This window comes from Mesoplodon bidens (assembly GCF_964165515.1).
Source record: "Mesoplodon bidens genome assembly, chromosome: 7".
NCBI lineage: Eukaryota > Metazoa > Chordata > Mammalia > Artiodactyla > Ziphiidae > Mesoplodon > Mesoplodon bidens.
In genome coordinates this window covers 55,474,063-55,491,144 of record NC_138164.1, presented here as the reverse complement: position 1 = coordinate 55,491,144, position 17,082 = coordinate 55,474,063, and the positions used below count along the sequence as shown (strand labels likewise).

At 41.7% G+C, this 17,082-nt stretch overlaps 1 protein-coding gene across 1 annotated transcript; it reads right to left on the bottom strand.

Annotated features, from left to right (window-relative positions):
• Nucleotides 1–2,463: 2,463 nt before the first annotated feature.
• TMEM9B (TMEM9 domain family member B) lies at nucleotides 2,464–16,803 on the bottom strand. Its single transcript, XM_081239095.1, is given in 7 exon segments — nucleotides 2,464–2,994; nucleotides 3,490–3,663; nucleotides 7,578–7,712; nucleotides 10,044–10,152; nucleotides 13,511–13,584; nucleotides 13,588–13,602; nucleotides 15,917–16,803. Coding segments are annotated over 6 exon segments (855 nt in total). The 5' UTR covers nucleotides 16,283–16,803; the 3' UTR covers nucleotides 2,464–2,994; nucleotides 3,490–3,507.
• Between the last annotated feature and the right edge of the window lie 279 nt (nucleotides 16,804–17,082).

Here is a 17,082-nt window from a genome sequence, read left to right as displayed (position 1 = left end):
GCATTTCCCTGTGGACATATGATGTGGAGCATCTTTTCAAATACTTATCTGCCATCTGTATATCTTCTTTGGTGAGGTGTTTGTTCAGGTCTTTGCCCTATTTTAAAATCAAGTTGTTTGTCTTATTGTTGAGTTTTAAGAGTTCTTTGTATATTTTGGAAAACAGTACTTTATCAAATAGTTTCTCCCAGTCTGTGGCTTGTCTTCTTGTTCTCTTGACAGTCTTTCACCAGAAGTTTTTAATTTTAATGAAGTCCAGCTTATCAATGATTTCTTTCTTGATTCATGCTTTTGATATTGAATCTGTCATCAGCAACCAAAGGTAATCTAGATTTTCTCCTATGTTGTCTTCTAGGAGTTTTGTAGTTTTTTTGTTTTGCATTTAGGTCTGTGATCCATTTCAAATTAATTTTTTGAAGGGTGTGAGGCCTGTGTCTAGTTTAATTTTTTTGCACTTGACTGTCCAGTTGTTCCAGCACCATTCACTGAAAAGACTTTTCTCCGTGCTCCCATTGTTCCTTTGTCAAAGATCAGTTAACTACATTTGTGTGCATCTATTTCTGGGCTTTCTATTCTGTTCTATTGATCTGTTTGTATTCTTTTGCCAGCACCACACTGATATTGACTTCATTACTGCAGCTGTACAATAAGTCTTGAAAACAGGTAGCGTCCGTCTTCCCATTTTGTTCTTCTTCATTAACATTGTGTTGACTTTCTGAGTCTTTTGCTTCCTTGCAATCAGTTTGTTGATATCCACAAAAGAACTTGATGGGATTTTGATTGGGATTTTTATTTATTTATTTATTTTTTCTGCATTGGGTCTTTGTTGCTGTGCACAGACCTTCTCTAGTTGCAGCGAGCAGGGGTTACTCTTTGTTGCACAGCACAGGCTTCTCATTGCAGTGGCTTCTCTTGTTGCAGAGCACAGGCTCTAGGGCGTGCAGGCTTCAGTAGTAGTGGCACACGGGCTCAGTAGTTGTGGCTCGTGGGCTCTAGGGTGTGGGCTGATTAGTCGTGGCACACAGGCTTAGTTGCTCTGCGGTATGTGGCATCTTCTCGGAACAGGGATCAAACTGTGTCCCCTGCATTGGCAGGCGGATTCTTAACAACTGTGCCACCAGGGAAGTCCGGGATTGAATTGAATCTATAGAGATCAAGTTGAGAAGAATTGACATCTTGATAATATTGTCTTCCTATCCATGGACATGGAATCTCTTATTTAGTTCTTTCTTTCATCAGTTTTGTAGTTTTCCTCATACACATTTTGTACGTATTTTGTTAGACTTATACATATTTCATTTGGGGGGATACTTATGTAAATGGCAATTGTGTTTTAATTTCACTTGTTCATTGTTATTATGTAGGGTAGCAATTGACTTTTGTATCTTAACCTTCCATCCTGCCACCTTGCTATAGTCAAATCACTTATTAGTACCAGGTTTTTTTTTTAACTCTTTTGGATTTTCTTCATAGACAATCATGTCATCTGTAAACAATGATAGTCTTAACTTTTCTTTCCCAATCTGTGTACCTTTTATTTTGTCTTATTGCATTAGCTAGGATTTACAGTATGATGTTGAAAAGGAGTGGTGACAAAGAACATCCTTGTCTTGTTCTCCTCTATTCCTAGTTTACTGAGAGTTTTCGTTGTGAATGGGTGTTGGATTTTGTCAAATGCCCTTTCTGCATCTATTGATAAGATCACATCATTTTTCTTCTTGAGTGTGTTGATGTGATAGATTTCATTAAGTTTCAAATGTTCAAACTGCCTTGCATACCTGGAATAAATTTCACTTCGTTGTAGTTGAGCTTATATCTTTTAATACTAACAATAAAATCAATAATTTTAGGTTAGATTTTGGGGTTTAAAAAAGTGCTTTTCACTAACCAAAAAATGCATTAATGGCTCCTAAAATCTCATCCTTATGAAATTAATGTAATTTAGTTCAAAAATTTCGTAGAACACTCCTTCATGCATTTTAAATCCGTTTATCAAAATGATATCTGTAGGGGCCTCCCTGGTGGCGCAGTGGTTGAGAGTCCGCCTGCCGATGCAGGGGATACGGGTTCGTGCCCTGGTCTGGGAGGATCCCATATGCCGCGGAGCGGCTGGGCCCGTGAGCCGTGGCCGCTGAGCCTGCGCGTCCGGAGCCTGTGCTCCGCAACGGGAGAGGCCACAACAGTGAGAGGCCCGCATACCGCAAAAAAAAAAAAAAAAAAAAAAAAAAAAATGATATCTGTATACTTTCAGAGACCCATCTAAGTATCCATACATTCTCTCTCCCTCCCTCTCTCTCTACACACCCACACCCACACACAGATAATTTACTACCAGTGTTTTATGATTAGACTGGTAGAAAACAATAGTCTTACATCAGGGTACAAATTGTCTTTGCATCTTCAAGTTCATCATACAGCAAAAGAGGGAGGGGAGAAAAGTTAGGAGACATAGATACACTGGTAGGTGTTTCAAAAATTATTTTTATTGTTACATTTCAAAGAGGACATAGGAAGAAAAAAGCCAGTTATCCAATAACTGCTATACCTTTCAGAGGGAGGCAACTGGAACTCCAGTGCTAGTTCAAAGCTGTACACACTACAGCTCAAACAGCTGCCTCTCAACCTGACTGGAGATGCTGACAAATATGTGTATGTCATCAATCCAGGGAGGCTTGGGTCTAAAAGAAAATTTCTTTATTGCAAGTGTCCAAGTCCTTAGGATTCATCCTTAAAGATACTAGAAGAAGATGAGAAAGACCACACACCAAGACTATGTTTATTCATTAGAGTAAACTAGCGAATGGCCAGTTTGTTCTAGGATGCATTGCATCAGACATCACAGTACATGAAGAAAATCTGCATCTTGTGAAGAGCCACCAGGTATTTCAGATCCAATTTACCATGAAGTGCAGCCACAGGCCAACCAGATGTCCAGATAACATAGTCAGTGCAAAATTCAAATAGGTAAGTCAGGGCTTTGATGAGGCTGGCAGACTGCAAAATATAAGTGAAACTTGAAAATAAAAGGCAAAGTCTATTTACAACAGATTGTTTAGTAAAGTGACTTGAGAAAAGTCATGTTAAGCACTTCCCACGTATCCCTCCCCTACTCTGCCAAAAACAAAAACAAAAACAAAAAACACCACACAAAAACCACCCTTGAAAATTATCTTGAAAACCAAATTAAAACTGTGTGGTAAAAAAGAGAGTGCTTTCTCCAGGTAAAGGACTTCAAGATAATTTACAGGCAGACATATTTTTATTAGTAAAAGTCACAAATAAGAAAAGGCTAACGTTGTTTGAGGCATGTGCTTAAAAAAAAAATGCCTCCATTAATACATTAACAAGAAAAGAAAATACCAAGCATGTTTTTGTTTCCAGTTTTGAATTTTCCAGCAAGAGTTAGTGAAATCAACAGGGCATTAAAACAAAACCCAGGAAAACTCAGTCAATTTTTTCCCATTGTCTGCCTCATTTCTTTCTAGTCACCTTGAATTCGATTCCCAATTAGCTGAGGACAACATGACGGTCAAAGACGGATTTTCGCTGCTCTTGAACTTGAAGCTTCCAACGCTGCTGGGCATACTCTACCTTATTCAGCACATTGGCTCGACTGCGGGAGCGGGCCAGCACATCGTGGGCATTTGCAAAAGGTTGGTGATCCTGAAAGTCCAGGAATGGAGAACATCAGACGGTATGGTCCGTGTAAAACACACACACACAATAGCAGTTATCCAGCCACGGAGATAGGAGCAGCTGGCCTTTTCAAACAGACCATCTCATTTGGCCAAGCACTCTTAGGCACTCAACTGCCAGAAGCAGGATGAACTCAACTACAGAAATAGTTGGTTCAAGTAAAATAAGCGATGAGGAGGTATTTGTGCAAAGTTCCCATGAGTCACCATTTCCAAAGACATTCCCTTAAGAAGTAGGGATCAAGACAAAGACAGTGGTCATTTATATTAAAGAGAAGCCCGTCTTGATGAGTGGTGGAAAGAAAATCTATTTTGCATGTTAATATCTATATGTTACAGATACAGAAAGTAGGGCTTTTCCTTGTTTTATTTGATACTATATAGCTAATCTGTGGCTGAGGAAACTCTTATCTTTTAATTTCCTGACTCCCATTATATTAGAATTGTTACTTGCCAGCTTGGGGCCACATTCATCCTGGGAGATGAGTTGACTGGATCCTATCTTGGTTGGTTTCCATCTCTTCTTATGCCCTCAACACCTACATTTCCCCCCTTCCCCAATCTGTAATGAACAGAGACATAGCTCAAGTGCTACAATTACCCTCTAGTGCTAAGGACAGTAAGGAATTATTACTTCAGCGTTTCTATTTGGTAAAGACTTGAATCTTTCATTGCTGAGCACACAGTAGCTTCCATGTTAGCTGCCGCATTAGGAAAGAGGCCATGGAAGGGTCACCCAGGTATCTGTGTAGAAAACGAACCTGTCCTGGTCAAAGTAAACCAACATAAACCAATGCCACTGATGTTTGTAGTCATTACACAGGAAACCACCAGGCTACTCTATCTATGAATGAGATATAAACACAGCTGCCTAAATGACAAAAGGCATTCAGTATTAATTTATTGCTTTTGTTTGCCTTTTCCTTGATCTCTTTTTCCTGAACCTGGGTTAGCAAAGCTCCTAAATGTTCCAACATAGGATACAAGTCACAAGTCAGACCTCTTAACCTTTGCCTCTCGGAAAGAAACAATATTGTTTCGCATGTTTGCAAAAGCTCTATTATATACACAGGGCAGGAGTCAGCGTGTCTATGGAAAGCTATACATAACTGCATAACTATATATATAAAACTGTAACTAAACAGTGTTTTAACACCTGGTCTTCTTTTTAGAGCAAGATATTTATATAATGTCGACATTTCAAAGACATCAAAGAGTTTTCTGTAAAGAATTTATCCCTGCCTTCTTTACCAAAATTGCTTCAACTTTTCACTTAATTTAGGTAATATCTTGTGCAAACCCCATCCTTTTTTTAACCTTACAAATGAAAATAATAAAAACAATTCCGCAAAGTTCAAATATTTCAAAGATGTAAGAAAGAACGTTAGGAAAGAGGAAGGCGGCTAATGTTGTTGGATTACTTTATTTCCCATGAGGAAATAAACCGATCCACGGTCATCTAACAAATGAGCACAAGCACAGGTCTTAGCTCCCCTAAACTTGACTTGGTGTCACATCTTCTTAGCACACTGATTTTGTTCAGGTAGATTAAAATGGCACTATCCGAATGTGGTGCTTCAGTGAACTTGTATATAAAACATTATTACCATTGGTTTGTTTTGACATTAACAAGACTGGGAAGAAGGATGTACTTTACCAGCAGAGTGCTTCTCAATTTCATAGTCCTGTTATCTACTCTTCAAGGTAGGGGGAGAGACATCTTCTTAAGGAACAAATTTAAAGGACTAAACAAACAGTTAATCCTTCTGGCCTATTCTCCATCCATCAGAACAAGACTGAACTAGCTGCTCATAGTCATGGATGCCGGGAGAATGCAAATAGAGATTTACCCTTTATATATGTTTGCATTTTTACACCTGATAAAATTACAATAAGTACAAAACATGTTTTAATGTACTGCTTTGATCATAGCAATGATGTGTCGTGGATATATAACACAGTAAATATTGTGGCTCCTTGCACTGAGCTTCTTGACTACTTGTGCTGACTCTCACTTGGTTCAAAGTGCTCTACACCTGATAAAAATAGACAAAATTAAAACAGAATTTAACAAAAGCACGTTTAAAGGCACATAAAGAGAGAACTATCATCTTGGATTAGCAACAATTGTAGCCATTTAAATTGAACTTCTTTTTGAACAGAGTTGTTACCATAAATTCATACCTGTGTTTAGAAAACCTCTCTCTGCCCAGAATCAATTTAACAGATATCACAAGTCAGCCAGGCCTCTCAAGACAATGTTCTCATATGATCGACATGCTCACAGAATCAATAACTGGTGAACAAAATGCCTACTAAGCACATGGTCCCAACAAATGCCTTTCCTACCTGGTTTTATCTACACATTTGTGCATCCATTTCTTTTATGTTCTGTTGTCTACCCCTAAAATCAGGAACCAGATATTTAATGCTATAAGGGATGTAGTTTAAGTCAGAGTTTCTGTCTCTGTGTCTATAATGAAATGGTTTAGGTGGCCTTTGATACATAACGTTTTCATATGTTAGTAGTTCTCAACTGGGGGTGATTTTGACCCCCAGGAACATTTGGCAACGTATGTGGACATTTTTGATTGTCATGATTGGGATGAGGCTTCTAGTGGGCAGAGGTCAGGGATGCTATTAGATATCATGCAGTGAACAGGACAGCCCCCTACAAAAAGCAATCATCTGACCCAAAATGTCAATGGGAAATGTTGTATGTGAATGAAAATTAACATGGGAACAGTATTTGAGACTCTAATCCTTCCTGATATGGAAAAGTTACTTGTTATGTGTTGGTTGAATTACTAAAGGAAGCAAGGGGAAAAGAGGCAAAGAGAGGTATTTCTATGAAAGTTCTTCACAAAACAAAAATGAAATCTTGCTCAAATTAAGTTGAGTATTCAATATCGATATTCATGAGACAAGCAGGCTCTGTAATTATAACTTAAGCCATTCATTCGGGATCCCCTTTCTCATCTTTTACCAATGGGTCCACAAGCCATTCCAGAGTAAAAGGACTTTTGACTGTGATTGGCAAGGCTTTATCCTGGCTTTGGCTTTTGGAATTGATTCTTGAAACTCTACTAAATTTTATTCACTTTAAGAAACATAGTTCAATAAAGTAATCCAAAATAAAAAGTAATTTCTAAAGAATATTATATATGTAATAATGAAATAGTGGAAAATTTGGAAACAAACCCAAACAGGATAATGACAAAACAAACAATATAATTCTCTAAGCCATACTGAATAACAAATTTGCGGACTGTGTCAATTTCTCAAAGGTTTTGAGTGAAGTAATATTAATTATATATACAAATATGAATGTGTTTTAAAGATAGGAAGAGAATCAGGAGTGATGGTTTTATTTTTCTCTAGAGTTAAAGATCACAGATTTTTTTAAAGGAGGAAAGGAGGAAATATAAAACATCAGCAGGTTATCAAGCTGTACTTCATTAAGTAAAGAACATTATGGTTTTCATGCTTCCCTTCACTAAAGCCTCTTTGCCTTTTAAAATATTTGGTGATGTTGACAGGAAAGGTGTTCAGGCAGGAGCCTAGGAAGAAGACTATCTCCAATGCTTTTCTCAATGTAAACAGGAAAAGGCAATGAAAATTGTGCCCTTGGTAGTGAAAGGCAAAGCCTTCCTTGTACAGCACACTCACCAAGGATCATCGGTCTAACCACCATACTTATGGCTTTACAGAGCAATTTCCTCATAAATAGACATACACTAATATTAGAACTGTCTTTAGGTTCTCTGGTGGAGGATCTGCTCCAGATAGGGACATCTATTATGTAACTACTCTTTACATGCACTTTATATCAGATGACGACAGAGACTGGCCTTGAACAGCTAGGGCATGCTAAGAACTTACCCCAACATCTTCATCGCTCTGTATCAATTGTGAATGTCCAAACAGGCGTCTCTTCAGTATGGGCTCAACCAGAGTAAGATACACCATGTACAGAAGCAGAAGGCCCAAAATGGAGAGATAAATTATAATGGTAACCTAAAGGAAATTGAAAATAAGTTATATCTCTGTTCAAGCCAAGAAATCTGAATTTTGTATAATAACGTTAAAGCCCTAGTGAAGACTGATCTATCTGTCAAGCATATAGGATTTCCATACAAATCAGATTCCAACATAAGAAATAAACGCAACTCTTCACCAAAGTATTATTTATAGAAAAAAAGGAAAGAAAGCATTTTGCCTTTGGGATCTTTTCACGAGTCTTCAAATTCCATCTTCACCTACTGCTAATCATTTGCACCACTGCTAGCACAGCAGTTCTCTTTTTTCACCTGAATACAGTGTCCCAGATTGAACAGCACTGCAGTCAAGACCACTTTCTGTTAGGATCCCTAACAGAAAGTGTAATTCACATGAATTTCAACAGCGTACTGCTTTAGATCAATTTAGATATACAAAAATACATGTTAGGCACATGATTTTCTTGAGATCTTAATTTGTGTGGTGTCAAGCAGTACAGTGTGACACCTCCCACTAGAATGGCTACAGTTAAAGACAGTCAATACCAAACGTTAGCGAGGATGTACAGAAACTGAACCCTCGTATGTTACTGGTGAGAATGTAAAATGGTACAACTACTTTAGAATACAACCTGGAAGTCTCTTAAAAAATTAAATATAAACTTACCTCTCTTAGGAATCTACCAGAGAGAAAGGAAAACATACACCCACACAAAGACATGTACGCAGATACTGATGACAGCATTATTCATAAGAGTAAAAATCTGGAAATAAATGTCCATCAACTGATGAATGGATAAACAAAATGTGGTATGTTCATGTAATAGAACGCTATTCAGTAATAAGAAGGAATTAAGTACTGATACATGCTACAACATGAAGAGACCTCAAAAACATTATGCTGTGTGAAAGAAACCAGTCATAGAAGACCACATATTTTATGATTCCATTTATATGAAATGTCCAGATCTGTAGACACACAAAGCAGAATAGTGATTGTCTAGGGCTGGGGGTAGGAATGGGATTAACTATAAATGGTTATGAGGGATCTTTTTGGGGTGATGGGAATGTTCTAAGACTGGATTGAATTTTTTAAATTTTTTTTTAGAAAGTTATCAGGGCCAATACCCAAAGTACTTATTTATTTTTACTTTTTGGCTGCGGGGCATGTGGGATCTTAGTTCCCCATCCAGGGATTGAACCCGTGCCCCCTGCATTGGAAGTGCGGAGTCTTAACCACTGGACCACCAGGGAAGTCCCTAAAACTGGATTTTAAAAATTGGTTTTAAATTTGCTAAAATTTATAAAATTGTACACTTATATGGGCTTCTCTGGTGGCGCAGTGGTTGAGAGTCCGCCTGCCAATGTAGGGTACACAGGTTCGTGCCCCGGTCCGGGAAGATCCCACATGCCGCGGAGCGGCTGGGCCCGTGAGCCATGGCCGCTGAGCCTGCGCGTCCGGAGCCTGTGCTCCGCAACGGGAGAGGCCACAACAGTAAGAGGCCCGCGTACTGCAAAAAAAAAAAAAACAACAACAAAAAAATAAATTGTACACTTACAGTGAGTGACATTTGGGGTATGGAAATTATACATTAAATTTTTGTTAAAAAATAGAAAAGTACAGTGATGGTTTCTCTATGGGACAGTACCCTGCTGGAGCAGGAGCTCTCCACAGGGTCAATCACAACAGGAATCTTTGTAACTGGCATAGCTGACCACCCCAGATTCCCCTGAGGCTTTTTTTTTTTGCAACAAGAATGGGGACCTCCATATAAAAAAATTGGGGAGAAGAACTATTAGCCACCATAATAAAGTAATTGAACTCATTAGAGGTCCATATTGTGATGAGACTGATCTACATTCCACTTCCTATAAAAGATAAACAAAGGAAATCTTAAAATCCAGAAGTGATGTTTTGTAGGATAGAGTAGTCACTCTATATATAACTTTTTCTAAGGGTTGAGGGGGCAGGAAGAAGAAGGTCTAATCATCCTGCTTTCTCACTAATCTTTGGCATACGTTGCCCGCAGTGAAGCTGGAATGTGTTTCTGGGAAATGCTAATTATACTGAGGGCTTTTTTTGTGCCATTTCACATATCACATCTATCTAAGGTATCCTAATTAATGCACAAGGCATCTCAACGAGGCAGGTGGAGAGCAGGCCCCTTGCTCCTTTTAGGGTACGGGCTGGGGATGAGAAAGGCGGGGGTAAGAGGGTGCTGGGGAACAGGATGGAAGAGCAATAGTTTAGGTAACTAAATAGAATTCAAATGTCCAAAACTTTCTTTCTTGTCTAGATACCATCAAAAACTGTTCCAGAAGCAGAAAAGATGGATTATTGTTTTTTCACCTTGATCGTAACAGAACTTCTCTCCTCATATTTGCATTCACAGCGTAGACAGTATGCTTCTACATCAGGCCCCCGCACAGGCATGGGGTCCACAACATGAAGGCAATCGCTGAAAAAACAAAGATAAAATACTGCCTAAACCTAGCTGGATTTTCTACTTGCACTGATCAAACCTTTCCTGAAATCTGGAATAATCATTGAACTTTCCCAATGAAAGAATGAATATAAAGAACGAATAATCAGTAAGGGAAGGGAAATCATTTCCTCTCTCAACATTAGCAATTTGGTAAGCTTTAACAGTCTAAGAAACCATAAAGACACATATGTAGCAGCTATTTTCAAAAGTGATATTTATAGTTAAAAATGCACCTGAAAAATCCCAAATGGGACTGAAAACTACTTAGCAGATCAAGTCATATTTAGACTTGTTCATTTAGCAAGTAAAACTGCTTTAAATGATTTAAAGTGACCTGGAGCATTATTCAAATATGAGATTACCTCTTTCATGAATTATCTAATATCATCTAAACTGCCACAGTGTGGTATATGAATGGCTAATCACACCTAACAGTTGGTAAATTATGAAGCTCTGAAAGCTGAACACCAGAGTAAGAAACAGTTACTTTTCTTAATAAGCAAAAGTCTATTTAAAAAGCATGTAGAAGTAGGATTAGGACAACAAAAATATTTTTAAATGAAAACACTACCTGGCAACAGTACCTAAAAATAATAAAAGGCTGAATGTTTTTGTGGTTGGAGGTTTATTTTCTCCCCATTTTCCAGGTCACTTATTTATGGCTTATGAAAAAGCAAGCCTATCCAAAAAATCTTTTTCCCAGAAATCTGTCAATTCTAGGAAATAATTAAATTCTTACTCTCCCCAGCTATTAAGAGCCCACTACCCTGATCACCTTCAGCAAAGGCAGGCAAAGCTTTGCTGTCCTCCTGCTGGCTGCTGGGCAGTTTCCCTCCCTCTTGTGCTCTCTCCCTTAGGCATGTCTGGCTGCCTCCAGAACTCTACCACAGCATCCTGTCTCACTCCACCCACCTTCTTGAGGGCATCCAATGCTCCAAGCTGATTCCTTCCCTTTGCCCTATCAGATCGTACTTTTTTGTGTTCTGTTCCCTCTGAGCTGTGGCATAAGAAAGAAAACCCAAAATGGCATAAATGATAAAAGTTCAGTCAGTTTTCCTTAACAGGTAATTTAATTTTAACAAAGGTAGTAATGAAAAAATAAGTCCCAACTGGCAGAATTTCAAATAAGAGTAAGGTCCCACAATTCACACCATACAAGTGTGTGATATTTGTTCCAAATGTACAGAAGACCAGGAACATATCCAGCTGGATGCAGGCATAAAATAGGCAGAGGAAGCTAAATCCCACTGCAGGGGTATCTAGCTCAGAATCATAGAGGTCATGCAGCCCAGCACTCTCGGAGAGCTCACCTGTACAGGTCACAGAGTAAAGTAATAGCTAAAGGGACCAGAATCCAGGGCTCCTGCCTCCTAGGACAGCCCCCCTGTATCTCTCTGAACCTCAGGAAAATGAGACTTATCTCCTACTTAGTTTTCTATTTCAGCTTCAGAAGCCTTAGCAACAATACTTAAGAATTACTTGGGAATCTAAGTGTTGAGTATTGAGTGTTTCTTTGGAAGTACAAATACAGTTTAATAACAAGGAGATTTTGAGTGCTGTGCAGGATGGGAGAGGAAGCAGGAAGGTTGGTTCTGACTGGCCACTCACTGTGAACACAGAACCCAGATACAGAACACAACCACTTCAGGACACTAGGCGACACCTCCCCCTAGTGCCAAAAGGAGGACATTATCAGCTTCAAATCACACCTCAAACACAAACCAGAGAACTCAAATTTTTCTTAAGTTAGACAGTATAGGTCAATGAAGAATTAAAGCTAACAACTGGACAAAATGGAGAGGCCAGGCTTCCAATATCTTATCTGACCCTATATATAAAATTACATATAGGGTCAGATAAGATATTGGAAGCCTCAGAAAGCCATAACACCTTGATTAGTCATAACTTGCCTACCCTTCTAAAGCCAGTTAAAAAACTTTCAGTGACATCTGTGAACCTATCCCTAGTAAAAGACTAAGCTGCAGAAAGGAAGCAAGGGAGAGAGGGAAGAAAAATTCCAAAGCAAGCCTTGTTTTCAACTGTTTATTTTCAAAGCTCCCTATTTTCACCAATAACCAGGGATAAATGATATACGGTTCTCTGTGAACCTGGAAAAACAAAAAGTCAGTGAAAAGATTAGTGCTAAACACTTGAATAGTGAGTTCATTTGCCACTCAAGTAACAGGCATCACATTCTATTACTGATAGTAGAATAAACTGATTGTAAGTGCACAATATTTGGAAAATTTATAGGAATAACTTATTTGAGTTTTCTTTTCATATAAAGTAACTTGCTGATATAAAACCTAGAAAAATAGCTAAATCACTTTGTAGTATGAGACAATTTAAAGTAGAACACAAAAGCTCACAAGAAGTTCTCAAGAATACACTTACCAAATGTCAGATTGAACCTAAATGCACATCATGGGAAGAACAGACAACGACATCAGAAAAGCTAAACATGCTCAAAGGCTGCCTTTTCTTATTCAAAGTCAGCTTGGAATATTGTAACACAATGAATTTAATTCTGCTTTCAAACGTTCGGGGCTATTTAGCTGTGAAATCGGGCACATGTGAAAGTACGGAACATTTGGAGCTATTTTTCTTCTAGGCCTATCCTGGCAATCTTCCATTGCAAACCATAAAACGTCCCAGTCCAGGGTAAGGAGCCCACCTATCCTGCTACAAAACAACTGCTTCCCAATCATTTTATGGCACATGTAGAAAAAGCTATTATTTGTAAGGTCCACTGGGATAAATAGAGAAGGCTGCTGGTGGCTAGCTAGTCAGGATCCCAGTCATCACAGGCCTGCCTGATTATATGCCAAGGGCTGAAGGGATCAATGACTTGGCACACCTATAACCTATTAATAGCACACCAATTGGTACACTCTGATATTCATGGCTCATTCCCATTCCTTCCTGAGCCTTTTGACACTTTTAAACATAGTCTCCTATATCTGACAATATATCATCCAAACCTACAAATTGTAAAAACTCTGACCCAGATAAATGAGGCTTGCTTACCTTCCACTGAGAAGCAAGAGGGAGGACCAAAATTTAAGGGGACACAGAAGGGTAGCTATGGGTAGTCTGGGTGCCACAAACTCAGCCCCATCCCAATGTAAAAGCCTCCCTGCCTGGGGATTTTGGCTACATTCCTTTGGGCCTACATCATGCACTCAGGGCCTTACTCTCACTTTTTCAAATAGAAATGGAATTCAACACTTTTGCTTAAAGAGAAAACAATACATTGGAAGAATATCCAGGGCTAACAGTGACAACCAAAGAAAGAAATTTGACAGGTAATTCAGTAATCCAGAATACTTACCAGTCTCTTTGGGATATGTTCTTATTATAAATATGCCCAGAATTATCTTTATAGGGAGGACAGATACATTTACATCAGACATCCTCAGAATTCTATAACCAAAATAGAAACTTGTTGACAGTTTATCATCAATATTTTTAAAAACTGCAACTTACACATTTTGCTAAGCATCCCCTGCCAAGTATTCTAAAACCATTCATTTAAAATTTTAAATAACTTTGAGATGTACACGTTGTTTAAAGCCATTGGTAATGCTAATGAATGATTATATACTACATAAAATTATTTTGAAATAACATCTACTATCTGTGACTTGTTAATCACATTTTTGTGTCACATGACAATCAAATTGTGCTAATGTTATCACCATCTACCTGCCAGTAGAAAGACGAGGTAGACAGACAGCTGTGCCTGCAGATAAGAATGCTGATTACAGAAGGATGGGGAAATATCAAACTAAAAATTACTCACAAAACAAATCACAATTCTTCTCCTCACCATCCTTCCACCCTTTGGTAGAAAGGTATTGATATGGATAAAATGGGTTGGGCCAGAGTCCTATAGAAGGGATGAAGTTTTGGAGGCACTCAGCTACAATTAGAAAGGAAGTACTGAGTTGGCCAAAAAGTTCGTTCGGTTTGTGAACACGGTCAATAAAGTTCTCTGTGGAAATGAAGAATGTGTCTTTTATTTTTACTTTAAACCGAACGAACTTTTTGGCCAACCCAATACATAAGGGAAGTACTGTCGTGTAGCTGAGATCCGTTTGGTCTACCCTTCCCAGGAAACTTTACTTCTAATCCCTGAGAGAGAGGACAACTACTGATAAAGCAAGTTTCAAGAAGTGGAGGAAGGGGTGGCTAAATTTATGAACAGAGGGAGTAGGAGATGCTTCCCCAGCAAAGGGGAATCTAATCTGAGAAGTCAGCGGCTCATTAGTCTCCAGAGGACCGGGTCCAAAGCTCCTATATATGGTGGTATATCTGGCAGAGTTGGTAATTCATTTACTCATTGAGCAACTACTAGTGAGCATTTGTCCTGTGCCAGAACTTGTGTGCAATGAGGTGGATTCAGATAAGCGTGAGACATGGTTCCTGCCCATAATTAGGACATGCCCAAGTAAAGGAGACTGACAAGTACATGGTTACAATATACCACTTAGAGTGATGACAGAAGATATGCAGAGGGTGCCAGCAGTGTTTTGAAAGTCAGGAGACTTGCTGCTGTCCCTGCTTCTGGAGGGAAGTAGGGAAGATTTCAAAAAGAACCCTTGACCTAAACAACAAGGATCTACTGTATAGCACAGGGAACTATACTCAATATCTTGTAATAACCTATAACGGAAAAGAATCTGAATTACTTTGCTGTACACTTGAAACTAACATAGCATTGAAAATTAACTACATGCTTCAATAAAAAAAGAACCCCTGACCAAAACCCCCCTGATCTGTATACTTGTCACCCATCTTTCCCAGCCCCTATATTTAAAGGTATTATAGAGTAAAGCTCCAATTTAAAAAAGAAAAATGTCATTCTGTTTTCCCATCACATTAATGTGCAGGCCATCTGTTTTCCCTAGTAATGAGCTAGCTCATCAAGGACAGGTCTGGAGGGTATGGGCACGAAGGGGACTAGATAGCAGCATGAGGGGGACCAGAAGGGCCAAGAAATGGAGCAGGGGAGAAGGCCACAACCTCACCTCTCCTGTAGTTTGGATCCTCCCTTACCCACTAAATTATCAAGAAGAGAGAAGGCAAGAAAGGGGCCAGGAGGTCTGGAGGGAGTCAGGTGAGGATATGAGGCCGGTGAGAGAGACTCCTGTAGGTCGTATTGAGAAGGAAGGCTGCCAGGAGAAGCAAGTTCCCACAGTGGGAAGGGAATCTGTTCAGGGGTGAGTGGAGAGGAGTTAGTTCCTAAGAGGGAAGACAGCTGTGAGATGCGGGCTTCCTATCATTTTGGCCTGGGGAACTGGGGCAGTGGTCTGTGAAGCCGCTGGAGGGCGGCGGTGGACTGTCAGAGCTCAAGCGTATAAAGTTAGTTAAAGGCTCTTAGAGTTGGAAAGGCTGTCAAGTTTGGGCGCGGGGGGTACTGTCGGGGCTGAGAAGAGAAATTCAAGGAGGCGGAGATGCTGTCCCAACTCTGGGCGCCGTCAGGGCCGGGTGGGGCTGGGGCGGGGTGTCAGCTCCGTGGGTGGGAGGGGTGCGGACGGGGACCGTCAGACAGCTGGAGCAGGAGGGCTGGACTGCTCTCTGGCTGTCAGGAGGGTTCCGGGTGGTAGTCGGCCAGGGCTGTGAAGCTAGGGGTCGGCCTGTCAGGGCTGGGAGAGGACTTGGGCGGGACGCAGGTGGACAAGGCCGGAGGCAGGGGAGGAGCTCCGGTCTGGGGCGAGCGCGGGGCGGGACTCACCTTGGCGGCGTCCGACAGCTGCACTAGCAGCAGCACCGAGAGCGCCAGGCAGGACAGGCTGAGCATGGAGCCGAGACGAAGGAAGCCGGCCCACAGGGTCGCCATCGCTTCCAGGGCCAGCAGTCCCCACAGCCGGAGCCCCCGAGACCTGCTCTCGGTCGGGCTCCGGCTCGGCCTCCGACTCCTCCGCCCGCACTTCCGTCTGGGCTCTCGCGTCACGGGCCGCGCCGGGTCAGCTACGAAAAGCATTCGCCCCGGAAACGGTTCCCGGTGCGAAGGTCGGGAGGCTGCGCGGTGCCCCAGAAGCAAAGGCGGCCTCTCGGGGGCGCAGCGTGGGTCCGGCGGAGCTTCGAGGTGATAGGCCATCTTTCCCCGGCACCGAGGCTGCGGCGCTGTGGGCCGCCAGTGCACTAGCAGGTCCTCCCGCCCAGGGAGACGCCCCCCCGCCCCCAGCAAGCCGGGGCTGTCAGCGGGGCGTGGGGGGGGGGCGTGGGGGGCGTGGCCCGAGCGACCCCTGCGAGGCCGGAGCAGTTAGTTGCCGGACCCAGAGTGAGCCTAATAAGCCCCCGGAATTGCTGAGAGGCGGCCCGTCCCGGCCGGCGCCGGCGGGGCGGGTGCGAGGCGTGAGGACAGGTATGGGCCTGGCCGAGCCATCGCTTCCCGGGATGCCCACCCCCAGTCAGAGAGTGGAGAGGTCCTCTCTGGCACTTTGGGTACTGACCTGCGGCCCACTCGCATCCCGGACCCCACTCCCCGCGAAGTTGCTAACAGTCTGTGAGCTGCCTTCTTGGGTGTGGCCTCCGTTTGGGGCTCCCCGCTTGCCTCCCACTGGCGGTCTGACCGCCTAAGCCCAGCCTGCCGCCAGGAACTGGGAAACAGCGGAGGGGCTGGGCTGGGCCAGGCCAGGCTCCGGAAGGTGTGGAGTTGGCGAGGGAACAGCCCTAGTAGCTTCCTCCGTCCAGGATTCCAGAAGGTGGGGGATCGCGGCGCTACAATCCTATTCAGGGTGGCGGTCCCCTAAGTCAGAAGCCGGGGAGCGCTGACCCATCCTTCCCAGAGCGGGTCATCCTGAAGGGTAATTTAGGAGAACCTTGGAGATGGCACAGTGTCTCCAATTAAAATATTTTTCAGTTAGTAGAGACAGTGGGGTTGTAGTGGAAAGGATG